Source organism: Panthera tigris, chromosome A2, assembly GCF_018350195.1.
Source record: "Panthera tigris isolate Pti1 chromosome A2, P.tigris_Pti1_mat1.1, whole genome shotgun sequence".
NCBI classification, from domain to species: Eukaryota; Metazoa; Chordata; class Mammalia; order Carnivora; family Felidae; genus Panthera; species Panthera tigris.
Genome location: NC_056661.1, coordinates 143,827,941 through 143,855,376, shown reverse-complemented (window position 1 = coordinate 143,855,376; position 27,436 = coordinate 143,827,941). Strand labels below are relative to the sequence as shown.

The 27,436-nt window shown below is 58.8% G+C and overlaps 1 protein-coding gene across 1 annotated transcript; it reads left to right on the top strand.

The window, feature by feature from the left end:
* The first annotated feature begins 126 nt into the window (after positions 1-126).
* LOC102967664 (kielin cysteine rich BMP regulator) lies at positions 127-26,319 on the top strand. The gene is made up of 40 exons (XM_042971815.1): positions 127-205; positions 2,755-2,921; positions 3,770-3,959; positions 4,049-4,125; positions 4,824-4,908; positions 7,007-7,089; positions 7,318-7,411; positions 8,263-8,345; positions 11,107-11,200; positions 11,294-11,373; positions 11,451-11,544; positions 11,880-11,965; positions 12,040-12,121; positions 12,356-12,508; positions 12,598-12,704; positions 12,782-12,875; positions 13,542-13,715; positions 13,858-13,940; positions 14,093-14,186; positions 14,286-14,474; positions 14,772-14,942; positions 16,919-17,095; positions 17,715-17,800; positions 18,061-18,151; positions 18,284-18,366; positions 18,470-18,563; positions 19,484-19,657; positions 19,845-19,927; positions 20,513-20,633; positions 21,577-21,656; positions 21,856-21,955; positions 22,453-22,541; positions 22,885-22,987; positions 23,076-23,218; positions 23,519-23,691; positions 23,773-23,884; positions 23,971-24,072; positions 24,856-25,020; positions 25,449-25,755; positions 25,909-26,319. Exons 1-40 carry the CDS (start codon positions 127-129, stop codon positions 26,157-26,159), a joined length of 4,893 nt encoding a protein of 1,630 aa, XP_042827749.1. The 3' UTR covers positions 26,160-26,319.
* Positions 26,320-27,436: the final 1,117 nt, after the last annotated feature.

Below are 27,436 nucleotides of genomic sequence, written 5' to 3'. Positions count from 1 at the left end.
GCGGGATGACAGACTCCAGAAGCCCTCCCTGAACAAAGACTGGGTGGGAGGCGGCCTGGTGTGTCCCCACCCCGCCTCCCCCAGCGCCTGCTGAGCCGCGACCACAGACAGCAAGGCGGAGCGAGCATGGCGGGGCCCCCGGCCGCTCTGCTGCCCCTCGTCCTCCAGCTCACGAGCGTGGCCGTGGCCTCCGCGACGGACGGAGGTAAGTCGGGGCGCTGAGGGCCTGGGGGCGGCCGGGAAGGACCCCACTTCTTACTCAGCCCAGCCTGAGGGAAGGAGCTGGCGCCAGGCTGCCTCTCCCGACCCCCAGCCTCGGGGTGCGGGCGCCTCTCGGGCGGCCTCGGTCCTCCCCGTCGGTGGAGGAGCCAGCAAGGGGGCGCGGCCCTGAGGTTGAGGCCCCGGGCCCAGAGGAGAGAGAGGGGGCTCCCTGCAATGGCTGGAGAGGAATTCCTGCAGGCAGCGGTGGGGGAGAGGCTGCCCTGGAATCTGGGAGTCTGAAGTTAATTATTTGTCTCGAGAAAGGGGGAAAAAAGGAGGCCCGCTATGGGAGCCGACTTTGAGGCTGTGTCTGGCCTTCTCCTAGGAGGGCAGGCAGGAAAAGAGGGGTCAGTGCAAGCACTTGGCAGCCGGCTGGGGAGAGGGGAGCCGAGGACAATTCCATGGGGAGCAATCAGGCTCCGTGAAACAATCAGGAGCTCTTTCTGCTGGTCTCTCCAGGCAAGGGACTGGGCCTGTCTTCCCTGCCGGAGACCCCCCAGCCTCTCCCTGCCTCCTTTAGTGTGACTGCTTAAATAGGTCTGGAGGAGGGGTCATGGGGTGGGGGTGTCAAGCCGGGACGGGAAGGGGGGCGGTTGACGATACTGATCATCTGCAACTGCCCTTCAGGGCACCAAGAAGAATGCTAGATACTGGAGCCATACCAAGGGAGCATAGTTCCAGGTGACAGGATACCCGGCAAGGGAGGGGGGTGGGAACGTGCACAAGAGGTTTGGGTGCCGGCGTTTGTTGGGGCGTTAGACCCTGGAGGTGGGGAAGAGCAGGGCACGGGGGCATTTGCAAAAGGTCACCTTTGGACTTGCTGCGGGGAACCTTCAGATCTGTGACTTAGAGAGGTGGGTGCCAGAGAGGAGGAGCAGGTGGAGGCAGGAGGTGGGCTTTGGCTTCAGCCTCCTGAGTGGAAAGAGGGGAGAGGAGAAGAGGGAGGAGTGGGTTGGGGACACCTGGGCGAGACCAGAGGCTGGTGGGTTGGGGGGGTACAAAACGGGGAATCTGAGCCCAGATCTCTTAGTAGGCGGGGATAGCATTTCTCAAGCCAAGAAACTCAGGCCAAAGCAGGTTTGGAAGAAAGAAGACAACTTGGGTTTCATATTAGACTCTCCAACCCCCGCTTGGGGGTGTGGGGACAAGGGAGTGGGTGACACAGTCCCTTACCTCACAGGACTAGTGTCTTCGAGAAACCCAGGCCCGGCCTCATTAATGAGCTGCCTCTGAGGGAAAGACCCTCCTCTCTCCGTCCTCCTCTTCCTCCTCCAGCCCCTCCACTGCCCACCCCCCACCCGGAAGAGCCATCTGGTCTGTGGGATGTCAGTGGAGTCAGCCTATCCCCGCCCCACGGTTTTTACTTTCCTGACTGAAGGGGAGGGGTTAAAGTGAGGTGGAAATGGCTGTCCAACCTCAGGCCTGAACTCAGAGAAACCCCCTTCTCTGAGGCAGTGTCATCAAAAAACCAGGGACAGGCTGTCTTTATTCAGCCTGGTGCCTTGGGAGCTAGTGGGGGCCCTGCCAACTCCTTCCCCCAACCCTTCAAGAAATGCAGCCCACGCTGCCCAGTGTGGGGTCCTGTCTTCCAAACCATGCAGGGGAGGAGGGTCACCCTGTGCCCCACCCCTGTCTACCTGCCCACTCACCTGCCAGGGAAGGAGAAATGGTCTGTGGGGGTGCTGGCCTGAAAGCGTGGAAGGAGGAGAAGGCAGCCCTGGGTGGACCAAAGTGACCCAGACCAGCTTTCCCGAGTAGCAAGAACCTCTGTCGGGTACAGAATACAGGGTCCCAATGTGGGGGTCCCCGGGCCCCTCTACCACAGGCCTGGAAATAGTGGCAAGGCTGGGCGCGGGGTGGGGGTGGAGCAGAGGGAGCAGTTGCCCCTCCCTGTGCACATTCTCTGGAAGCAGTGCCCTTGCTGACAGGTGAGGACAGGCAGTTGGGGGGGCCAGGGCTGCCCACACCAGACCCCGGGCCCCATAAAGCAGCCCCGCCTTTCACATGTCCGTCTCCCTCTCCTGCCCTGCAGCCTGCACTGGCTTCTGGGCCCTCCCAGTCTGACTTGTCAGCTCCCGGGGCTAACCCTGGCCAAGACCCTGACCCATGTCAAGATGGATGACCCTGACACGCTCCCCGTGGCTGGGGACCCCTGCAGCATCAGGGAGGCTACAGGGAGGCCCCGGTCTAGACACTCCCCCTCGTATCCCCAGCAGGTCAGGGTCCCTGGGGCTGATACCTGACCGAGGTTCTTGCTACTTGGGAAAGCTGGTCTGGGTCACTTTTGTTCACCTTCTCCCTTCTCCTTCCACGCTTCCATGCCAGCACCCTCAGAGACCATATCTCCTTCTCTGGAAGGTAGGTGGGCAGATGGACAGGGGTGGGCCACGGGGCGACCCCTCCTTCCCTGCATGGTTTGTAAGACAGGACCCAGGAAACCTTGCTAGGAAACCTTTCACCCACAGGCCCACCTTGGATTCTTGTGCTCTTCAGGTAGGGTCATCCTCCCGGAGCCCCCTGGGCTTGCTGACATCCAGGACTACCAGCAGCAGGCACCAGCCCGCTCCTCATCCCATGCTGGGGCCCCACAGGAGCAGTGGCGCCCCCTGGAGGAGCGACTGGAAAGGCTGGAGGCCCAGATGATGGAACTCGGAGAACAGGTAGTGCTGGAAGCTGGAGGGCTTGGGGGTGGGGGGGGGTAGGGCAGGTCTTGTGTAGTGAGAGGAAGGAAGGATTGGACTTGGGGGAGGGGGCCCGGGAACTCTGAAACAGAGTTTTATTTTATTAGTTTTTTAATGCCAGTTTTTTGCTTTTATTATTTATTTATTTATTTATTTATTTTTTTTTTTTTTTTTTTTTTTAATTTTAGAGGAAGAACACGAGCAGGGGACAGGGGCAGAGGGAGTGAGAGAGAATCTTAAGCAGGCCCCATGCTCGGTGTGGAGTCTGACTCGAGGCTTGATCCCACGACCCTGGGATCCTGACCTAAGCCCAAATCAAGAGTCTAACGCTTAACCGACTGAGCCATCCAGGCACCCCGAGTTTTATTTTAAACGTACACGGAGAAATTCTTATACGAACAGCTCTTCACATCGATTCTTTCATATAAACGAAGAGCCTCCAGAGTATTTGTTTTTTCCATCTAGACTTTTGTATTCTTTCATGTGTTTGACAAATATTATGGAGGACCTACGATACATAAGGCATCATCAGGAAAGATTTTGGATGGGTAAAGGACTTAAACTGTTAGAGAGAGGGGATCGGGTCCCCTTCTGCCCAAAGGAGAGGTCTGGGCGCGCCATGTCCCTCTGGGAGCCTGTCCAGACTCTAGGTCCTGAGAACTGTGTCTAAACTGGACGCTGTGTGGAGGGCACCCACCTCTCCCCTGGAACTGTCAGATTTCCTTCTCGTCCTGCTCGGTCTTCACACCCTACAAATCTGCGGGATGTGTTGGGTAGCGGGGAGCTGAGCCAGTGCCCCCCACTTTCCCCTCTCCCTCTTTCCCCAGAACGAAGAGCTGCAGGCGAGGGTGAGGCAGCTGGAGTCCTGTGAATGCCGCCCAGCGTCTCCCCAGTGCTGGGGGCTGGGGCGGGCCTGGCCCGAGGGTGCTCGTTGGGAGCCTGACACCTGCACCGCCTGTGTCTGCCAGGATGGGGCCGTGCACTGTGATCCCAAGCCCGACCTGCCCCACTGCCACGGTGAGTGCCACCCTGTCTGCCTGCCAGGACCACCTCGGCACCTAGAGATGGCCGCGAGTGCCTGAGTGACAGCACTATCTTCTCCCCAGGCTGCAGCCACAATGGTCAGACCTATGGCAACGGGGAGACCTTCTCCCCGGATGCTTGCACCACCTGTCACTGCTTGGTGAGTTCCCGCGACCCACCTGGATATCCCATACTTGGCCCCCTCACCTGCTTCACTGAAGCTACCAGCCACTGCGACCCGGTGTGCTCAATGTCATGTAATGGGGTCTGCCTGCCCCTCCCCCAAAGTTTTGGCCGCCAGTGGCTCCGGCTGATTCCAAGTGGCTATATTTTCTGGGGCTTAACCCCCCCCCCCACCACACGCACATGGTGGGGGCCCCCAAACCTCTCTGATTTGGGCCTGGCAAACAGTGGCATGGAGGGCAGAGAGGATGGAGTTGCTTGTCTTCCTACATGCCCCCTTTCCTGTGGACCCTCAGTGACCCTGCCCATCCACCTGTCCCTGTCATCGACCTGCCTATTCCCCCTCACTCGGCTCCACATCCACATTCTTCCAGCCTTTCCCTCCTCGCTCCTCCATTGAGGAAGTTCTCAGTTCCCTTCCTAGGATCTCTCCACTCTGGGAACTTGCTGGCACCTGGAAGAGATGCTTTCTGGGGGCCAAGAGCAGTAGGAGATGATGGGAGTGGGGGTAGGGTGTCTCTTTCCTGCCCTCAGACCGAAGGTAGCCCATGTACCCTGAGCCGCCTCAACTTCGTGCTCCTCTGGTGTGTCACAGCCTGGGGTGAGGTTTCAGTTCTGGAGGCCAGGCCCTCGGGGTTCTGATGGCTGGGCAGCCACTAGTCTGCTTCCCTACAGGAAGGAACCATAACATGTACCCAGAAGCCATGCCCAAGAGGACCCTGCCCGGAGCCAGGAACATGCTGTCCTCACTGTGAGCCAGGTCAGCCTCCTGCCAGCCTCGCCTCCTGCACTCATTCTGGGGCCCCCAGAGCCATCATCTGCCCCCTGCCCCCTGCCACAGAGTGCCTGCCCACCCACTCTGGCAGTAGTTAGGGAATTCAGAACGGAAGCACAGCCAGCAAATACTCACTCCGGCCTGGGACCGATCCAAAAGCTCTGTATGATCTTTTTCCTGCCCCCAGGGAGCTTCTAATCTAGTTGAGAAAATAAACAGCCAACATAACACAAGATTTAAGATCCAATGAATAGAGTAAGAGGACGTAAAGAAGGGCAGTATGTGATTAGCTGCCAGAGGCTCAGTGGTAACAGACTGCTGTAAGCCTTGCATTTTGGACTTTCTTCTGTGGGCAATGGGGAGCCATTGAAGGCTGCAGAGCCCGAGTGTGGCTTGTTCAAAGGAGTGTTTTAGGACTAACCATCTGGTATGGACTGGATGCAGACAGAACCCGTTAGCGGGCTAGTACAGTGGTTGTCTAGGCATGGAGCCAGGGATGGCAGTGTCTGCAGAGGGCGGGGTGTTTCTAAAACAATGGGCAGGAGCTGGTGGGTTAGACCCCATGCAATAGTGGGGAACTAGGAAGGCAGTGGTGCCAGTGACATGAAGGGAACTGGGAGGAAGTGGAGGCAGGAGGCAGTGGCTCTGCTGGGGGATGTTACTAGCTCCGAGTCAGGGAGATGGGGTTGCCTGCTTTACCCCAAAAAATACAGGATGCCTTGTTAGATTTGAGTTTCACATAAACAACACATACTTTTTTGGTGTAAGTCGGTCTCATGCAATATTTGGGACATACTTATACTAAAAAAAATATGGGTCGTCTACGTGGAATTCAAATTCGACCCGGCATCCTGTACTTTACGTGGCAGAATATCAGCTGATGGGGCACAGGGGGGGTCAGAGGCTCAGGAGACCAGCGAGGTCTGGAAATGTAGACTGGGAGTCTTGGCCAGAGATGAGGAATGGAGTCTTGGGAGTTGATGGATCCCAAAGAAAAGGGACACACACATTCTCTCTCTCTCTCTCTCTCTCTCTCTCTCACACACACACACACACACACACGCACACACAGATTTCAGGACACGTGGTGCCTCAAGGCCACTGCTAGCTCATATGATATCTTCCGTGAAATTTTTTAAAAAGCACCCTTTCCTCAACACTTGCACCTATTGTAAAATAGTGGAAATCTGATTATGCTTGAGTCAGACGCTTTACTGCCATCTGCTGGAAAGTTGTAGTAAATACAAAAATCTGTCTCCTGAATGGCGCCCCCCCCTTTTTTTTTTTTTTAATTTATTTCTGAGACAGAGAGAGACAGAGCATGAACGGGGGAGGGGCAGAGAGAGAGGGAGACACAGAATCGGAAGCAAGCTCCAGGCTCTGAGCCATCAGCCCAGAGCCCGACGCGGGGCTCGAACTCACGGACCGCGAGATCGTGACCTGAGCTGAAGTCGGACGTTTCACCGACTGAGCCACCCAGGCGCCCCCTGAACGGTGCCCTTTGATGTGGTTCCCTTGTGGGTGCTTTGGTTCCAGTACCCTGGGTCTCTTACTCGGGGGCCTGGCCCTGGTTTTTCAGGCTGCCCTGGAGGCCACAGGGATGGGGAAACATGGCAACCAGAGCCCTGTGTCATCTGCACCTGCCAGGTAAGGGAATCAGAGCCTAGTCCCGGCCGCCACGCACATCCCTGATGCTCGGCATGCCGAGCCCAATCTGGGGGCCAGACAGAGCTGCTGCTGCCACCCAGGCCTCGAGGCCTGCAGCCTGCTAGGCCCACCAGGCCTGCGGAGTAACTCAGCTCGGGCAGTGGAGAGGGAGGGAGGGCTCAGTGTCTGCCCTGCAGGCGGGGACCGTGCGCTGCCAGGGGCCCTCATGTGCAGAGCTCAACTGCCTGGAGAGCTACACCCCACCTGGGGAGTGCTGCCCTGTCTGCCGGCCAGGTGACCTCTCCCCCCACCCTGCCCCTCCATCCCCTCAGCCCCGGAGGGTCCGGTACCTACTTGGGGTCATGCCTTCCCTTGGGTGATGTCCACTCGCCCTGCTCTCTGCTGACCGGCCTGTCATCCTGACAACCCTCCCCAGGCTGTGAGTATGAGGGGCGGCCTTATGAAGAGGGGGCCAACTTCCTGTCCAGCGCCGACCCTTGTCTCCAATGCTCCTGCCTGGTGAGTCCGCACCCGCCTCGTTCGGGCCTTGCTCCTCCATATACTCTCCCTGCTCCCCCTTGGGTCACACCTGCTGCTCTTTCATATACCTCCCAAGACCTCCTGCCGGTGAGGCTCACCCTCCATCGCGGTCCTGTGCCCCACCCCTCCAAGGATGTCTGACGCTTGTCCACCCTGCCCTGTCTGGGAGCCGGACCGGGTGGCTTTACGGCGACTGGTGTATTACAGAGGAGCCTGGTTCGCTGTGCGCCCATCAAGTGTCCACCCAGCCCCTGCCCTGAGCCAGTCCTGAGGCCTGGCCACTGCTGCCCGACCTGCCAAGGTGAGAGCCCTGACCCTTCCCTGGTAGAGCTCCAGGTGGGGACGTCACAGCGTCTCTTCAACTCCAGAGCCCATTCTGCTGGCCCTGACCTGAGGGGTTTGCTCAGTGGGGAAGCGATGCCCGGCCAACGCTGCTCTGGAGCTGAGGTGCCTGGGCTCAAATCCCGCCCTTGCCATTTCGTGGCCGGGTACCTCTGAGGGAGTTACTCTGGGTCTCGATTCCCCATTTGTGAGGTGTGGATAATGCCATTCTATACCTTGATAAATGCTGAGCATTTTCATTTGCTATGTGCACGGAAGACACAAGGGGGCCCCCCCCTCCAAGAAGACCAGTAGAGGGTGACACTGAGTCACACACCAGTACTGTCGCAAAGGCAGTATTAGAAGCAGGTGCCAGGCACTGTGGACACTCAGAGGAAGGAGACCTAATCCAGCCTGGACACAGGAAGGAAAGCGTCCTGGAGGCAGCGCGTCCTGAGTGAACCTTCAGGATAAAGAGCAGTTAGCCAGGGGAAGGGTGGAATAAGGCAGAGGGCATTCCAGGAAGAGAGGAGAGCTTGCACAAAGGCTCGGGACTGACAGTCATGTGGTAGGCGGGAAGGTGCAAATGTACTCGAATGGCCAACGCTTACAGCGAGAGGTGAGGAGGGGCCAAGAGCTGGGGGGAGGTGGGCGTGGCCACACTGGGTCCCGGGAGGCCTTGCACTGGAAGCCCTCAGGAGTCTAGGCAGAGGCATGGCCTGGTCTGGTCTGGGCTCGGGGCATGTGAAAGAGGGTAGGGGCCGGCTGAAGCTGCTATCCAGGCCGGCTCCTACCAGGCTTCCTCTGTGCCCATCTTTACCTCAACCCCAGGCTGCACGGAAGGTGGCTCTCGCTGGGATCATGGCCAAGAGTGGACTGCCCCTGGGGACCCCTGCCGGATCTGCCGGTGCCTGGTGAGTCCCTCCGCTGCTCCCACACCCCTCACCCCTCCCCATCCCCAGGCCAACCATATTCATCCCTTCATTTCACTGAGCACATCCCCTATGCACTGGGAGGGGACAGAGGTGGAGAAGACCTGATCCTGGGCGCTATGAGGGTGAGGATGGGGCTGTGCCCACCTGTATGCCCAGTTCTGAGCATCGTAGATGTGCAGCGTGGGTTTGCGAATGAACCCAAAGAGCTTGCAAGCTCCGGAAGTGAGGCAGGTCAGGATATGACAGGCAGCAACAGCTCGGGGGAGAGAGAAATGCAGATTACGTGGAGACATCTAGAACTGCGCTGTCCCGTCTGTGGCCACCACCGCATGTGGCCACTGAGCCCTTGAAAGTAGCTGTCCAGTTGGAGATGGGCTGAAGCGCAAAATGTGGGATTTTAAAGACTTAGGACAAAAGAAAGGAATATAAAACATCTCATTGCTAGTTTATGTTGAAATCACTTTTGGGGCGTGCCTGAGTGACTCCATCGGGTAAGCAACCGACGTCAGCTCAGGTCATGATTCCATGGTTGGAGGTTCGTGAGTTCGAGCCCTGAGTTGGGCTCTGCATTGACAATGTGGAGCCTACTTTGGATTCTCTGTCTCCCTTTCTCTCTGTCCCTCCCCTGCTGGTACTCTCTCTTTCAAAAATAAATAGGGGCACCTGGGTGGCTCAGTCAGTTAAGCATCTGACTTTGGGTCTGGTCATGATCTCGTGGTCCGTGAGCTCGAGCCCCGCATCGGGCTCTGTGCTGACAGCTTAGAGGCTGGAGCCTGCTTCGGATTCTGTGTTTCCCTCTCTCCCTGCCCCTCCCCAAATCATGCTCTGTCTCTGTCTCTCCCTCTCTCTCTCTCTCTCAAGAATAAACATTAAAAATTTTTTTAAATAAATAGACATTTTTTGAAGTTTTTTAAAAAAGAAATAACTTTTAGATATAGTCAGTTGAATGGAATATATATTAATATTTAGTTTCATCTGTTCCTTTTTGAAATTTGACTGCTAGAGTAATTTAATTTATTTTATTTTTTTGAGTGAGAGAGAGCATGTGTGTGCAAGCAGGGGAGAAGCAGAGAGAGGGAGAGAGAGAATCCCAAGCAGGCTCCGTACCCAGCACAGAGCCTGACACAGGGCTCGATCTCACAACCATGAGATCATGACCTGACCCAAAATCAAGAGTTGGACGCTTAACCCGCTGAGCCACCCAGGCACCCCTACTAGAGAATTTAAAATGACTTATGACTTGTGTTATGTTTCTACTGGGCAACACAGATCTAGAAAATCTTCATGGAAGGGATGGTGTTTACCTAGGTCTTAAAGGGTGAGTAGCATTTAAGCAGGAAGAAATGGGGGAAGACATTCCAGGTGCTATGAACTGAATGTTTGTGTCTCCCCCAAGTTCATATGTTGAAATCCTAACCCCAAGGTGATCGTATTTAGAGGTAGGGCCTTTGGGAGGTGCTTAGGTCATGAGGGTGGAGCCCTCATGAATGGGATTAGTGTCTTTGTAGAAGGGACCCCAAAGAGCTAGCTCCTGTCATCAGCCACGTGAAAACAGTGAAAAAGCAGGTGTCTAGGAACCTGGAAGCCGGTCCTTTTCAGACACTGAATCTCCTGGCACCTTGATCTTGGACTTCCCAACTTCCAGAACTGGGAGAAGTAAATTTCTGTTATCTATAAGCCCCCCAGCCTATGGGATTTCATTACAGCAACCCAAGTGGACTAAGACACCAGGTGTAGGGAACAGTCAGGGCGAAGCCTGGGGGAAGAAGGTGGGGACGTGGAAACCTCATGTCCAGGCAGGGAGCATCCTGAGAAGGGTTGTGTTTCAAGCCAGAGCCATACAGCTTCCTGACAGCCTACCAAGGTCTGAAGACTCCACTGCCAAGGCCATGGGGCATCCATCCCCTTTGCAACCACGTGCCTCCCTTCTCTGTTCACATGGACCACCCTCCCGACACCCGTGAGAAGAGTCACTGGCTGCCCACTTACGGGACTGGACATAGTGAGCCCTGATGTAGGTGGGAACTCAAAGGGCGGGGGTCTGTCTGGGAACAGCCGTGGCGAGTAGCAGCAGCTACTGTTGACTCGCCAGCTTCCAGAGGTGGCTGTCACACAGGACGCCATATCTCATTTCATTCCCATAACAAGGCTGTGAGGACAGGACTATTTACTGTCTTTGCTGATGGGTAAACTGAGTCACAGAGAGCTTCAGTAACGTGCTGGGTTATACATCTGTATTACTTTCCTAGGGCCACCATAACAAAGTACCGCAAAGGGGTTTGGCTTAAACAACAGAAATGCCTCATCTCGTGGTTCAGGAGATCAGAAGTCCAAGGTCAAGGTGTCCTTCCGAGGGCTGTAAGAGGGAATCTGTTCCAGGCCTCTCTCCTGGCTTTTGGTGGTTTGCTGGCAGTCCTTGGTATCCCTTGGCTTCTGCCTTGATCTTCCTGTGTGTGTGTCTGTGTTCAAATTTCCCCTTTTTTAAGGACGCAGTTTTTGGAGGGGCCACCCCACTCCAGTATGACCTCAGCTTAACTAATTATATATGCAGTGACCCTATTTCCAAATACGTCGTGTTCTGGGGTGCGAGGGGTTAGGACTTCAACATATGAATTTGGAGGGGGGCACAGCTCAACTCATGACAACATCTAGTAAGCGCATCATGGGAACTCGACTGCCATTTCTGCCACTTGACGGAGCTCTAACGGCCCCTTCCCCTGCCCGCGGTGCCCCCTCCCAGGAGGGCCACATTCAGTGCCGCCAGCGAGAATGCTCCAGCCTGTGCCCGTACCCTGCCCGGCCTCGTCCAGGCACCTGCTGCCCGCTGTGCGATGGTGAGTCTGGAGTGGGGGTCCAGAAAGCTCACCTGTGGCCCAGCTCAGTCTCCCATGAAGGCCAGGACTTTAAGGCACCCTATTCCCCAACAGGCTGTTTCCTAAATGGGCGGGAGTACCGCAGCGGAGAGCCCGTGGGCTCTGGGGACCCCTGCTCGCGCTGCCACTGTGCCGTGAGTGTGGCTGGCCTGGCAGGGAGGGCCTGGCTTCTGGGCCTGCCTCTTGAATGCTGATCAGGCCCTGTTGGCAGAACGGGAGTGTCCAGTGTGAGCCTCTGCCCTGCCCGCCCGTGCCCTGCAGACACCCAGGCAGGATGCCTGGCCAGTGCTGCCCAGTCTGTGATGGTGAGCTGGGGACTCGAGTCACCGGGAGAGGGGCAAGCACTGGCCCAAGAGAGGCTCGGGACGGGGGCGGGGGCGGGCGTTTAGACCTACAGGAAGCTCCCTTGAACTAAAAGTACAGGACAAATCCTTGATCGGCCTAGGCTCCCGTCACCACGGGTGAGGGTCACGTTCTCACCTTCTCATGGCACACCGGGCACCATGGCGGGGCCCTTGATCCTGGAGGTAGGGGAGGCTGGCTCATCAGGGTTGGGGAGGGGGGTGGATGCTTTGAGGTGACGTGAGGCTTCCCCATCAGCCTCCAGCCCTGCCCCCGGTCCCCCTGTCCTCCTGACCAGGCTGTGAGTACCAGGGACACCAGTACCAGAGTGAGGAGACCTTCCGACTCCAAGAGAGGGGGCGCTGCATCCGCTGCTCCTGCCAGGTAGCCAGTCGCGCCCTCTCACACCCCAGATCTGTCTCACCCCTTGAGGACCTCTCACCCGGCATCCCTCCTAGGCTGGCGAGGTGTCCTGTGAGGAGCAGGCGTGCCCGGTTGCCCCCTGCACCCTGCCTGACTCTGGCCCCCAGCTCTGCCCAGGTATGTGTGGGGAGGGAGAGAAAGAGGAACAGCTTCAAAGGAGTGCTGCTCGCAGGCGCTGAAGACGGAGGGGTTCCTTCACAATAAGGGGGGCACTGTCCGGTCCACCAGCCACTCCCAGCGTGGGGTTAGAGGCCACCGTAGGCCTGGCAGAGCCAGGGCCCTGTGGTCTGGGAAGGTCAGGGGTGGCAGCAGGTGTCTCGGTTGCCATGGTGACAGCCCCCCTTGCGGCAGCCTGCGTGCTGGATGGAGAGGAGTTTGCTGAGGGGGTCCAGTGGGAGCCTGATGGTCAGCCCTGCACGGCCTGCTCCTGTCATGATGGCGTGCCCATGTGTGGGGCTGTGCTCTGCTCCCCACCCCCCTGCCAGCACCCTACCCAGCTCCCCGGTGAGTGCCCCACCCTGATCTGGCCTTTCCCCCCTGCTTTGTCCAGCCCACCCGGATCAGCTGGGCTCTGATCAGTCTGCCTCCCCCAGGTGCCTGCTGCCCCAGCTGTGAGAGCTGCACCTACCACGGCCAAGTGTATGCCAATGGGCGGAACTTCACGGACGCGGATAGCCCTTGCCGCGCCTGCCGCTGCGAGGTACCACCCCAGGCTTGCTACTGCCCTGCTGAGCCCCTCCTGGAGCCCACCCCCATTGCCCTCTCCCCTGCTCCCAGGCTGGGACTGTGAGGTGCTCCTTGGTTGACTGCCCTCCCACAACTTGTGCCAGGCCCCAGAGTGGACCCGACCAGTGCTGCCCCAGGTGCCCAGGTATGTGCTTATTACACCTGTCTGGTTTGGGGGCCCCAGAGCCAGCTCTCCCATGGCCCCACGGGCTCAACAGATACCCTAGCAAGCAACAGCCTTCTGAGTTGTTTTCAGACACAGCTTAGACTTTCTGCAACTCACAGGGTATGGGTAGGAGGGAGAGTAGAGAGATGTTTATCCCTTCGTGTTCCTGTATGTCCCTTCCCTCCTGTTCTGTATTTCCTCCTCCAGTACCCTTACTGGTCAGATATATCCCTGTGTCTATATAAAGCAGCTCCATGCCACAAACGTTTGGGTCTGATGCGCGGGAGACTGGGTGCTAGGATGCAGTGTAACCTGGTCCCCGCCCCGCCCTCCCGGAGAGTCTGTACCAGAGTGTGTATCACAAACACAGGCACGTTCATGCACGAGCTCCTTGGCTGTTCACCCTCAGAGGCATACACACATGCATCAGGTAAATGGGCTCAAATATGCCTCCACATGCGAGCGTGTGCTCGGAGAGATACCCATGCCAGCATACACAGACCCTTCTTCCACTCTCTCCGTGGTGCTTCCTGCTGGCATTTCCTCAGTGGCCCTGGACTCCAAGGATAGATGGGCTGCCAGCCCATGCCTAGAACTGTCAGTCCTCGCCCCCACTCCTGCCCCTCTCCCTGCCCCAATGCTCAGACTGCATTCTGGAGGAACAAGTATTTGTGGATGGCGAGAGCTTCTCCCACCCCCGAGACCCCTGCCAGGAGTGCCGGTGTCAGGAAGGCCATGCCCATTGCCGGCCTCGGGCCTGCCCCAGGGCCCCTTGTGCCCATCCACTGCCTGGCACCTGCTGCCAGAACAACTGCAATGGTGAGGTGGATGCCATGGGGAAGGGGGGGGGGCCGGTCTCCTGGGATGGCTTGGCCCCATCTGCGGGCTTTTAGGGTCGGAAGGGCAGCCTACCCGGGGAGGAATGGGCCCCTCCCAGGCCTATAGCTGCCCCCTCCCCCAGGCTGTGCCTTTGGCGGGAAAGAGTACCCTAACGGAGCAGACTTCCCCCACCCGTCTGATCCCTGCCGTCAGTGTCGCTGTCTGGTGAGTCTGCCACCTGGGTGAGAGGAGGAGGCTAGGGGAGTAGGGGTGGGACTTGGGAGACCAGGAGAGGGCCCCCAAGGTGGCAGTCAGAGGGGTGGGGGTCTCCTCAGCCTCCCACCACTAACCGGCCTGGCGTGGGCCCTCTGTTGCAGAGCGGAAGCGTGCAGTGCCTCTCCCGCCGCTGCCCGCCGCTGCCCTGTCCAGAGCCGGTCCTGCTGCCCGGAGAGTGCTGCCCGCAGTGCCCCGGTAGGATGCGCACACCCCTCGGGCAGATCCGCACGGGAGGGAGGGGGGAGCCTCCGCGGCCTCTCCTTGGAGCCCTGACGCGCCGCGCGCTCTCTGCAGCCACCTCCTCCGGCTGCCCGCGGCCAGGGGGCGGGGCCCCGGCCCGCCACCTAGAGCATTTCTCCCAGCCCGACGACCCCTGCCGCCGCTGCCTCTGCCTCGATGGCTCTGTGTCCTGCCAGCGGCTGCCCTGCCCGCCTGCGCCCTGCTCCCACCCGCGCCAAGGGCCCTGCTGCCCGTCCTGCGACGGTAACTGGCGCCCCCTCCCGGCCTAGGCAGCACCCCACCCCCACCTGCTCCCTCCAGCTCTGCCCCCAGCCTCACCCTACTCCGTCCCCTCTTATGACATGTCCCCCTTCCTCCAGCCCCTAACACTGTGCGACCCTAGTACCCCCGCCCCCTCCTCCGGGCCCACCACTCCCACATCGGGGTTCTCACTAAGAATGTGGGGGACACCGCCCGGTTGGCAGGGCCAGGGGAGCCGTGGTCCTGGCAGACGGCCACCACGACCGCCACTGCTCCCGCCTTGCTTGCCTGCCCGCCTAGGCTGCCTGTACCAGGGGAAGGACTTTGCCAGCGGGGAGCGTTTCCCTTCGCCCACTGCCTGGTGCCACGTCTGCCTCTGCTGGGAGGGCAACGTCAGCTGCGAGCCCAGGGCCTGCGCACCTGCTCAGTGCCCCTTCCCCGCCCGGGGTGACTGCTGCCCTGCCTGTGATGGTGAGGGGCAGGGGACCGTGGGGATGAGGGGCTGGGAAGGCCGGGTCAGCATCATCTTTACTGCCCTAGAGTGAGTCCCCAACATCTGTCACCGTAACAGAAAACACTGGACTAAAACCTGGAGTTTCTCCTGCTGCTGATGCTATTTGGCTCTGTGACCCTGGGCAAGTTACATAACCTCTCTGGGCCTAATTTTTCTTAATTGAAAAAATACATTTTAAACTGTGTATTTTTGTAAAACACATATAACATAAAATTTACTGCTTTAACCATTAAAAAAAAATTTTTTTTTAACGTTTATTCACCCTTGAGAGACAGAGCACGAACGGGGGAGGGGCAGAGAGCGAGGGAGACACAGAATCTGAAGCAGGCTCCAGGCTTTGAGCTGTCAGCACAGAGTCGATGTTGGGCTCGAACCCACGGACCGTGAGATCATGACCTGAGCTGAAGTCGGACGCTCAACCGACTGAGCCACCCAGGCCCCCCTACTTTAACCAGTTTTAAGTGTAACTCTAATATTAGCTCCTGAAAAAAAGAGAGGGTTGAACAAGGCCCACTCAGTTCCCCAGGCTTCGGTCACTCTTGTACTCTCTTAGCAACATTTGCTACATACCCTCTCGCATCTGTAAGTTTATTTAGTTAACTATTTTTCTTCAAATTAACCCTTTATTCTCTTAAAAAAATTTTTTTTAATGTTTATTTAGGTTTTTTTGAGAGAGAGACAGAGTGTGTGCCAGGGAGGGGCATGCAGAGAGAGGGAGACACAGAATCCCAAGCAGGCTCCAGGCTCCGAGCTGTCACCACGGAGCCTGATGCAGGGCTCGAACTCGTGAACAGCGAGATCACTGCCTGAGCCGAAGTGGGACACTCAACTGATTGAGCCACCCGGGGGCCCCATCCTTTTGTTTTTAAACCTATTTAGAAAGGAGTCTTTATATCATACTGTAAATGAGTTAGATTTTCCAGGAATGAAGATTACCATAATTATTAATACAGTTAAAAATAGAACATTAAATTTGAGTCAGAAACTTTTGCCTGCCAAGGCTTTGAGACGGAGACTTGCCCCCCCCCCTCTCTCTTTTTTCTGTTAAGACTTTGTTTCTTTACAGCAGTTTTAGGTTCACAGCAAAAGCGAGAGGAAGGTACAGAGATTTCCCAAGTGCCCCCTGCCCCCAACACATGCACAGCTTCCCTCCTTATCAATATCCCCCACCAGGGATTTGTGGTTACTACTGACACCTCATTATCACCCAAAGCGCCCTCTCTTTTTAAAAAAAGAAGGTCAGGGGCGCCTGGGTGGCTCAGTCGGTTAAGCATCCGACTTCGGCTCAGGTCATGATCTCACGGTCCGTGAGTTCGAGCCCCGCGTCAGGCTCTGTGCTGACAGCTCAGAGCCTGGAGCCTGTTTCAGATTCTGTGTCTCCCTCTCTCTCTGCCCCTCCCCTGTTCACGCTCTGTCTCTCTCTGTCTCAAAAATAAATAAACGTTAAAAAAAAAATTAAAAAAAAAAAAAAAAAGGTCAGCAAGTGTCAGAGAGCTGCTTGCTACAACCCTGGGATCCCGTCCCAGTCCCTGATTAATCAGGGGGCTCGGAAGAATATTGGAAAGACGATACCTTGATCAGTGTCTCCTAAGCCATCTCAGGCTATCTCCAGCTGTCCCCAGGTTGGAGAAATTGGTACCTTCTGGCTGGGTGTGGCCTGTTGAGCATCCAACTCTAGGGACAGATTCCTTGTGGGTCTTTCCAGAGAGATTACAGGCTGAAAGGGGAAAGTGTGCCCTTTGGCCGGTGCCCCATCCCAGACTCCTTTGCTTACCCCCCCACCCCCCCGTCTCCTGCCAGGATTGAGCCTTCTCCTTGCCCCCAGTTGCTGGGTTTTTGAGGCCTCAACTGGGGCCCAAGGTCAGAACTGGATGACTGCTCACCTCTCACCATTTCTGCTCCCTGCCCTGCCCCTCCCTGTCCTCTCTTGAAGGTTGTGAGTATCTAGGGGAGTCCTACCTGAACGGCCAAGAGTTCCCGGATCCCCGAGAGCCCTGCAATCTGTGTACCTGCCTTGGAGGCTTTGTGACCTGTGGCCGCCAGCCCTGTGAGCCGCTGGGCTGCAGCCACCCGCTCACCCCGGCTGGACACTGCTGCCCAACCTGCCAGGGTAGGACAGCACCTGCCCTTCCTGCCCCTCCTGGAGCCCCCAGGGGCCCAGCTGGTCTTACCACCGTCACCACACAGCAAACCCACGCCCTGTGCTCTCCTCAGACCCCTGAGGATCCACACCCTCCTGGCTGTCCCTGCTGTCTCCTCAAACTGCCTTGCACTTCCAGAACTCCCTGCTCTTAAATTGTCTCGTCGCCTTCCTGAGATGTCACATCGCCAGATTCAAACCCATTCGATGGCTCCCATGCCCCCTGAGTGACCAGTCACAAGGGGGAGCGTCCCTCCCGCCTGGCTTCCCTTTGCCCACGCTCCTGAGCCCAGCCCATCTCTTGCCTTCAATTCCGGGTGTGTGTGCCCACTCGTCACGTGGGCCCCACAGACAGAAACTTCCCAGCGGCCTTTGACCCCACCTCCAGACCTGACTCCCTTCGCGCACTCAGGTCCCGCCGCTCACAGCCTGGCCAAAGCCTCACCTTCCCGGCCACCGTGGGCCACACTTATCTCTCCCTCTCTGACTCCCTAAGCGTTGGTAGGGGTCGTCAGGACCAGCTGCGTGTGTGGCCATGGGGGGGGCTGCCCTGATGGCTGCTCTTTCAATGCATTTCCTGCTCTGCCAGGATGCCTCTATCATGGGGTCACCGCAGCCCATGGAGAGACCCTTCCTGACCCGCTCGACCCTAGCTGCTCCCTCTGCACCTGCCAGGTGAGGTGGCCTTTGGGGAACGTGGTGACCCTTCATCCCTCGATCCTCCTCTCTGGCCCGGAAGAGCCCGTCTCCTCACCCAGGTCTCACGGGGGACCATCTAGCGGAAGAGGATTGGATTCTGGTCTCCTGGGCCGAGGGAGGGAGGTGGGAGCCCGGCAGGCTCAGTGGGGGCATCCTGCCAGGGGGCAGTGTGTAGCCTGGTTTCAGGTTGTGATGACACGGAGTCGGGAAGTAGCAATTGACCTCTCTCCCCCCAGGAAGGTTCCGTGCGCTGCCAGAAGAAGCCATGTCCTCCAGCTCTCTGCCCCCACCCCTCTCCAGGACCCTGCTTCTGCCCTGTTTGCCACAGTGAGCTGCCTTCCGCGTGCCCCAGCCCCCCATGCTCGTCCCCACCCCTCCCCCCTCTTTCTGTCAGGCCTGAGCGAGGTCGGACAGGGCGAGGTGGCACAGCCCCCCACCCAAGAAAGGTCTTTCCCACAGGCTGCCTCACCCAGGGCCAGGAGCACCAGGATGGGGCAGAGTTTGAGGGGCCCCCAGGCAGCTGCGAGTGGTGTCGTTGTCAGGTATGGTGGGGGGGGGGGGAGGGCGTTGGCGTCGGGGCTAGGTCCCCATGCCTCTGGGGCGCCTGGCCTAGAGGGCAAGTCCCTGAACCTGCATCTCCTGCAGGCCGGCCAGGTCAGCTGTGTCCGGCTGCAGTGCCCCCCTCTGTCCTGCCCACTCCAGGTCACGGAGCAGGGGGGCTGCTGCCCTCGCTGCAGAGGTATGCCCAGCCCCACGTGGCTGCCCCCGGGCCCGATGCCCCGTACCGGTCCCCCCTCCCTGGCCACCCACCTGGCCCTCCCACACCTTGGCCCTGAAGCTCTCATCCCTGCAGGCCTTTGGTTCCTCCTACCCCTCCGTGCCCCTGGCCTGCCCAGACCACACCCCCTCAAGACCGACACCTTCCTGACCACACTAGTCATCATCAGAATCGTACCGTGTGCCACATTCTGAGCTCAGCACTTGACACACAGCTCACTTAATCCGCACACGGTCAAATAGGTACTATTATCACTCCCATTTTGCAGATGAGAAAACTGAGGCACAAAGAGATAACATCGCTTGCCTATGGGCACGCAGCTGGTAGGTGGCAGTCAGGATGTGCATCTAAGCCATCTGGTTCTAGAATATGAGCCTGTTTTAGGCTGCCTCCTGGCCCTCACCCTCATACGCTGCTCAGCAGGGTGTAGCTTCCACAGAACTGTCACAGCGTCTCACGCGCCCTTGAGGTAGGCAGGACAGATGAAATCCCCATTTAACAGGTGAGGGGACTGAGGCTCGGAGAGATTGTTACCTGGGGCACATGGTTAGTGATGGAGCCTTTCATTCATGTCACATGCATTTATTACATGCCTGTTGCATGCCAGGTGCTGGGCTACCACCAACAGTGGCTGCTGCCTGGCACAAGGTCTAGCAAGCAAGCAGGCACGGAAGGGGATAAGAACCGGGTGTTCCGACCCTAGCCCAGGGTCTTTCCCGTCCGCCACAGGCAGGAGCACTGCCCCAGGCCATCTTTCCACCATATCCCTATAGATCCCCCTCCTGGCACCCGCATGCCCTGCTGGCCACCCAGGGTGGGGGGACAGGGGCACGCGTGCAGAACCAAGACTCAGAGCTCGTCCCTGCCCACCTGGGACACAGGCTGCCTGGCTCACGGGGAGGAGCACCCGGAAGGCAGTAGCTGGGTGCACCCCCAAAGCCCCTGCTCCTCCTGCATGTGTCATGAGGGCGTCGTCACCTGTGCCCGCGTCCAGTGTGTCAGCTCCTGTGCCCAGCCCCACCGAGGGCTCAGTGACTGCTGCCCTCGATGCTCTGGTACTGGGAGCCTGGGGCCGGGTGAGGGAGGGCGGGGAGGCAGCACTTCTCTCCGGGCTGGGCCGCAGAGACAGGCTGCTCCGGGAGAAGTGACCCCCACTGTTGCACACACCCCAAAATCTGGAGCCGGGGGCATCCCCTAGCATTCTTGCCAGCCTGAAGGCTCCCTGGTCCTGTTCTGCCCCAGACTGTGAACATGAAGGTCGGAAGTACGAGCCAGGGGAAAGCTTCCAGCCTGGGGCAGACCCGTGTGAAGTGTGCATCTGTGAGGTGGGTGAGGGCAACGCCGAGGGGCTGGGCACCACAAAGGGGGCAGCCTGGACACCATGGGGAGCGAGCAGTATGCGGGTCAGAGATAGGAATGTGCCCCCTGGGGCCAGGAAGCGTGGGGCAGGACAGGCGCTGAGCCGGGTGGGGGCAGTGGGCAGCCCTCCTGGCTGGAGTTTAGGGTGGGTGTGTTTGGGAGGTAGGGGGACCCCTTCGGAAGTGGTTGGGGGGCCTGTTAGGGAATAACATTTGAAAGTAATGGTGAGCCGATGAATGACGTCCTATGCCCAGGGATTTGGCAGGGGAGGGGAGGAAATGGCATGAGAGTGCAGGGGCTCAACACTCATAAGACGGTTCAGGCCCGGGTAACTGGAAAGAGAAGGAGACGTCATCTCCTGGGACTAGGGCATGGGGTGAGGAGCGATCTGGGGAGACGTTGAGTCTCTGCAGACTGGAGTTTAACCTGCCCAGGGTGCACCCAGCAGGAGGTGCAGCAGGCAGATGGAAGGGCTTGGGGTCCAGGGAAAGAGGGTGGCTCTCGGCTTTCAGGGCCCGGGACCCACCCCCTTTGCTCACTCATTTTTGTAGCTGCAGCCTGAGGGGCCCCCGAGCCTTCAGTGTCATCGGCGGCAGTGTCCCAGCCTGGTGGGCTGTCCCGCCAGCCAGCTCCTGCCCCCTGGGCCACAGCACTGCTGCCCCACCTGTGCCCGTGAGTCCCTGGATGTGGGGGTAGACAAGAGGGTAGGACTGCCATCCCCAGAGTGACACTGGAAGAGCCAGTCGCTCTCCTATACAGTCCTGGCTCTCACCCTATTTTGAGTCCAGTGGACTATTCAGGAAGCCCTGGCTGGTGCGGCCTGCACCTCTCCCCCACCCCCAGAGGGGGACTGGGGAAGCTGGCAGGGAGGGATCCCTGGACTCTGAAGCCAGGCGCAGTGTGGGGAGCATCTTGCCCAGCAGGTGGCGCTGTGGGATGGGGTTTTGCAGGTTGCGGGCTTCTTGAGGGCCGTAATGTGAGGCCAGAGGGGCTACAGAGGTGGGGAGGTATTCTTACCAACACTTGTTAGCATGTGCCTCGGGGAAAGAGTAAAGGACTAACATTTAGTAAGCACCTACTGTATGCCGTACCCTGTACTTGGTGTTTTTAATAAACACTATCTCATTTAATTCTCATTTACCCAGTGAGCAGTGTTATTATTCCTTTTTACAGATGAAAAAACTGAGGTTCAGAGAGATTGATTAGTCTGCCCAAAATGGCCCAGGCACTGAATGCTGGAGCCAGGATTAGAACCTGGAGTACCTACCTGGCTCTCTGTGCTTCCTTGTGCTGTTTTAGCCAGGTAATATAAAAGGAAATAGGAGAGGGAGCAGGCGAGGCCGGCAGTCTGAGGGTCCTTAGTGACCTTAGGCTAAGGAAGCCACACCTTGTCCACTCCCAGGCCCTCCACCCTAGTAGTCTGCAAAGTTCTTTTTCAAAAGCCCCAACTTTTCTTTGCGGACCCAAGAGGAAGGAGGACTCATCCTCTTGGAATCAAGGTGCTGGGGATATGGGTATGTCCCAGGCCCAAGAAGTCTGGGGACACAGCGGGTAAGTGGGCTTTTGCCCCCTGCTTCCCCTCTCCGTCCCCGACGCTGAACTCTTGTCTTCACAGAGGCGCTGAGCAACTGCACAGAGGGCCTGCTGGGGTCTGAGGTGGCCCCGCCGGACCCTTGCTACACCTGCCAGTGCCAGGTGAGCCCCCCCGCCCTGGGGATTCCCAGAGCTCTCTCTTCTTCCTCGTCTGTGCACTGTGGCAACAACTCCTCTCCTGCCGCTCCAGGCGCCCCGCCCACTCCGACACGCGTCCGCACACCTTGAATATCATATCCGGCCTCCACCCTGCTCCCTCCCTGTTCTTCTCTACTGATGGCGTTCACATGCCCTTCCACAGGACCTGACATGGCTCTGCATTCACCAGGCCTGTCCTGAGCTCAGCTGTCCCCCATCGGAGCGCCACACCCCCCCTGGGAGCTGCTGCCCCGAGTGCCGAGGTAAGTGCCGGCCTTGACCTGCATCCTGTGAGCACGAGCCCAGGGGGGAGACAGGAAGGGTGGCAGCCAAAGGCCAAGGGGGCAACCTGAGGTCTCTACTTCAAATGTGGGCTTCGTTCTCTTGTCGAAATGAAGGGTCATTCAGTGGGGTGCAGGAGGTAGAGGAAAGCAGAGGATGAAGTCTGGGTACTCAAGGCCTGGCCTGAGGCTTGTCACTGGGCTCGGAGGCCCCAGGCCCGTTGGACAGGCATTGCACTGAGCTGGCAGCTGGCTCATGGGAAGCTTCCAGCCTGTGACTCTTTGGGCTTCCGGGACCCTTTCCGCTTCCCTCGCACTGGTTGCAGGGCCTGCCATCTGGTAGGTCGTCTGGATACCGGTTGCGGAAATCAGCACCATCGCGGTGCTAGCGGAATGGCGCGGGCCTTCAGGGTGCGCTCCAGGGAGGAGGACGCAGTTGGGAGGACCATGCTCCCCCCTCCTCACTTCTTCCTCCTCAGAATGCGTGGTGGAGGCCGAGGGCCGGAGCGCGGCGGATGGAGAGAGCTGGCGGGACCCTAGCAACGCTTGCATTACTTGCTCCTGCCATGTGAGCTGGGGGTGGTGGGCAGGTATAGGGTGGGGCGGAGGACCTTACAGATGGATAAAGGGAGGAGTCTCAGGACACTGGACCAGTGAATATGGGGTCTTTGAGGTAATTAGTAAAAGGCGCCCCCTCTGGGTGAGAGCGGGCAGTGGCATCCCTGTGCCGGGGCAAGGAACTAAGGGCTGGATTTCATCCCCCACTGGAACAGGAAATGGGTGTTCTTGTAGGGCGGGGGCAGAGAGAAGGGGCTGCTGCCTCAGACTGTGACCCAGAGGCTCCCAGAAGTGTGAGGCCAGGCACCCCAGGCCCTGCAGGAAGTCCCTAGAGCAATGACGTCTGTCCTCAGCGGGGCCGCGTGGAGTGCCACCTGGAGGAGTGCCCCGCCCTCTCCTGTCCCCAGGGCTGGGCGAAGGTGCGAGAGGCTGGCAGCTGCTGTGAGCGATGCCAAGGTGCCAGCCAGAACGATGGGAGTTGGGGACGAGCGAGACCCAGTGTGAGGGACGGGCAGCTGACCCTACCCCGCTCCTGTCCCCTCAGCCCCCGCCCAGTCGTGCGCGCACGAGGGCCGGGCGGTGGCCTCCGGGGAGCGCTGGGCCGTGGACGTTTGCACCACTTGCTCCTGCGTGGCAGGCACCGTGCGCTGCCAGAGCCAGCGCTGCCCGCCGCTCTCCTGTGGCCCCGTGAGTGCCGCGTCTAGGGCGGTGGGGTGAGTGGGCATGTGGCAACGCCTTCCTGGTAAGACCCGGCGGGAGGAAGGAGGCAGCGCTTGGGTAGCGGCCGCGGCGCGGTTGGGAGGGGGGCGGGGAGAGAGAGAGAGACCCTGCGGCCGTGCAGTTCCAGGCGCGGCCACAAGGCGGTGCCCTGAGCCCGCTTGCGGTGAGCCGGGGAGATTCCCGGGAGATCGTCGGTCCCAGGGGAGGCTCTGCGAGGGGCACCGCAGGGAGGGCGAAGTGTCTGACGGGATCCGGGGCTGAGGCCAGGACGAGGCCCCCGCCCTGAGTCCCGGCAGCTGCTGCCCCCGCTGCCTGCCCCGACCCGCCTCCTGCATGGCCTTCGGAGACCCTCATTACCGAACATTCGACGGCCGCCTGCTGCACTTCCAGGGCAGCTGCAGCTATGTGCTGGCCAAGGACTGCCGCGGAGGGGACTTCAGGTGCGCACCCCCCTCTGCCTTCTCCCTAACTCCCCACACCTGTCCCTGCTGACTACTGCACCTGGGCCTCTCACGCCACAGCGTGCACGTGACCAACGATAACCGGGGCCGGAGGGGTGTGGCCTGGACCCAGGAAGTGGCGGTGCTGCTCGGAGACGTGGCCGTGCGGCTGCTGCAGGGCAAAGAGGTCACGGTGAGCAAAGCTGAGGACCCAGGGATGGTCAGTCCCGTGCTTACCGCTGTCCCGACGTCGGCCCTCCTCCTGCCTCCCTCCTCCAGGTGGACGGGCGCCCTGTGGCCTTGCCCTTTCTGCAGGAGCCGCTGCTGTACGTGGAGCTACGGAGACGCACCGTGATCCTGCATGCCCAGCCCGGGCTCCAGGTGCGGCGCAAGGGCCAGTGGGGGTGTGGGAGCCTTGGACCTGTTCAGGCCTCTATCTGTAGAGGGAGTGCGAATACCAGCTGGGTCCCGTGCCAAATCAGGCCAGTGAGGTCAGAAAGTTCTGATGGATTCTGAGGGGAGGAAAGGAATCATGGTCGGAGACCTTGGGTGCAGGGAAGGGGGGGGGGGTCTGAGCCTGGTTTCTAATCTTGATTCAGTCACCAACGCAGTGGGACTCTTAGGCCAGTACCAACCCTCTCTGGGCCTGTTTTCTTATTGGTAAAAAGGGGGAACAATTCAGGGGATGCCAACTAAGGTCTACGTGGTTTCTGAAATTCCTCCCAAATCCCGTGTCGAAGAGTAAATTTCTCCCTGCCTTCGGCAAGAAGTACAATTTGTAAATTCCTAAAACAAGTCTCGTCGATACTTCTGATCTGGACTCTAATGGTGCTTCATCCTCTCTAAGGCCCTAATGCCCATGAGAAAGTGAATCTCTGAAGCATTTCACCAGGGGGCCCAGTTCAGGGGTGCCGATGGGAGAAGGTGCCCTCCTGCGGGAGCTGTGGGCAGCTCTTCATGTCTTCTGTGTGTGCCCAGGACTCACAGAGCACGTGCCAACTTGGCTTTGGCCAGGGCAGCCTCCTTTCCACGGGGAACCTCTACCCGCCCATTCTCCTCCCCCACAGCATGGAGTGTGCTGACAGTGCATGGGGCCAGGGTGGACCCTGGGCTTCTGGGGGTCCCTACCTTTCCCCATTCCCCGATTCCAACCTCTCTGCCCAGGTGCTGTGGGATGGGCAGTCTCAGGTGGAGGTGAGCGTGCCCAGCTCCTACCGGGGCCAGATGTGTGGGCTCTGTGGGAACTTCAATGGCTTTGCCCAGGATGATCTGCAGGGCCCTGAGGGGTTGCTCCTGCCCACAGAGGCTGCATTCGGGAATAGCTGGCAGGTGAGTGGCACAGGAGCCGGGTGGCTGAGTGTGATCATAGAGCAGCCCTCTTATATGGAAAGGGGGGTGGGCACGAGATGGGCTTTGCAGCTTCAGGGTGATTTGGGGGCTTCTTGCTTCTGTCGTGGTGCTGGGGGAGGCAGCGTGGCCTGTTGAATGAGGCCTCATCATCCGAATCCGCAAGCCCTGCCTTGCCACTCACTGGCTGTGTGACCTTGGGTGAGTCACTTAACCTGCTCTGGGCCTTAGCTTGTCCAGCTGTAAAATGGGGACAAGGAGAAAGTAGCTGGTGCTTCCTTTGCTATTCTTGTAGGGAGATTTTTGGAGCTAAACCAAAATATTTAGTGGAAAGTGTTTTTGAAGCACGTAGCACACAGAGATCAGCCGCCAGTGGATGCTGTCACATCAGGGTCACTCTTGCCACCTAGGTCCCAGAAGGGCCGGGACCCAGTCGGACATGTTCCAAGGGCCGCGAGGTGGATCCGTGCAGGGCAGCGGGTTACCGTGCCAGGCGTGAGGCCAACGCCCGGTGTGGTGTGCTTAAGTCCTCCCCGTTCAGTCGCTGCCACTCTGTGGTGCCACCAGAGCCCTTCTTTGCCGCCTGCGTGTATGACCTATGTGCTTGTGGCCCCGGCTCTTTGGCTGACGCCTGCCTCTGTGATGCCCTGGAAGCCTATGCCAGTCACTGTCGCCAGGCAGGGGTGACACCTGCCTGGCGGGGCCCCACACTCTGCGGTGAGGGGGAAATGCCCAGCGCGAGTTGGGGAAGAGGGTGGCACAGGGCTCAGGTGTGGATGTGGTAGGAACAGGGTGGACCGCAGGGGTGAGCAGGGCACCTGGAGCGCTGCCGGGGTGCCCCTGTGACCCTGCCTTCCGCTCCACCTGCAGTGGTGGGCTGTCCCCTGGACCGCGGCTTCGTGTTCGATGAGTGTGGCCCTCCCTGTCCCCGCACCTGCTTCAACCAGCACATCCCCCTGGGGGAACTGGCCGCCCACTGTGTGAGGCCCTGCGTTCCTGGCTGCCAGTGCCCCGCGGGCCTGGTGGAGCACGAGGCCCACTGTATCTCACCCGAGGCCTGCCCCCCAGTCCAGCTCACTGGGGACCAGCCACCCAGACCTCCGCCCAGCCCTGGCCAGTAGCCAGGACACCAGGACTCATCAGGTCGGAAGCCTCTCCTTGGAGAAGAGCTCCCACCCTGGCCAGAGCCATGGAAAGAGTGCCCCACCCAGGCACTGGGGTCCTGTGTCCCACAAAGACCTCACCGTGTTCAATCAGAAGCAGTAAAATTGGGGCCTCTCCTACAGCTTACTTGTGTGTATGTGTCTTTTCTCCTGGTGCTGGGATGGTGGGGCTTGGAATATGGGGTACAGCAGCGGTTAGTGTCCCCAGGATCAGAGAGGTGGCAGCTGTGGGAGCTGAGCCTTCACTTCTTGCACCTACCGTACCCTGGTGTTGCCTGGGAAACCCTGCAATGGAAGGAGGACCTAGGTATCCTGGTCCCAGCTCCGTGCTCACACTATGTCACAAGCGTAGCCCATGGTCCCCACATTGGTACCTCTGTGGATCCATGTGGAATCCTGTCAGGAGGCTGAGGGGCACGGAGAAGGGGCTCAGTTTCCCCACATGGCATTCCCTTTCCTCTTGATTTGGGGAATACCAAAGGCTAGGCACCTCCTGGGCTATTCTAACAGCTGGTGACATAGGGACCCTATGCCTGGGGTGGGGAACAGAAGACACAACAGACTGTTGATGAAATATGGACACACGTGCACGCGCGCGCGCGCACACACACACACACACACACACACACACACACACCTCAGAAACCCAGATAAACATGTGCAGCACATGCATGGGCCCATGTGTGCATTCACAGCCACACCCACCCTGGACGGACATGTGAGCAGGAGACATCCTTGTAGGGGAAGGAGCATGGGTTTTGAAATAGACAAAAAGTCTATTTCCTTGAAAAGTCTGTCTTCAAAAAGAACTCTAGTTTTTTTTGGCTGTGACCTTGGTGTTTTAGGAACCTTGGCTAAAAGACCGGGGTGGGGGGGTCCTCCATTCTCATTGCCAGGTCCCTAATCTTTCAACAGGAGTGAAGAGAGAGTGTTGGGCTAAACTGAGATGGCCTGCCCTGCGAGCTTAGCCCGGTTCTGCTGAGGCCCACGGGAGAGAGGTGGCCTCTTTCTCTCGCGGAGCCGTTTCAAAGCAGCAGGCACGCAAGACTGCTCATGACAGCACAGCGTGTGAACGTCACAGACCAGCTCGTGTGTTTGCACCTCCCCTCGCTGTGACCTTTACAAACCGTGTCCTCGCCTGATGCATCTCACATGTTGTGAGGAGTAAACAGAGTGACCTGTGGCTAACACTTTGCACGTGGACAGCTTGGAACAAGCCCTTGGGAAGTGCTCAC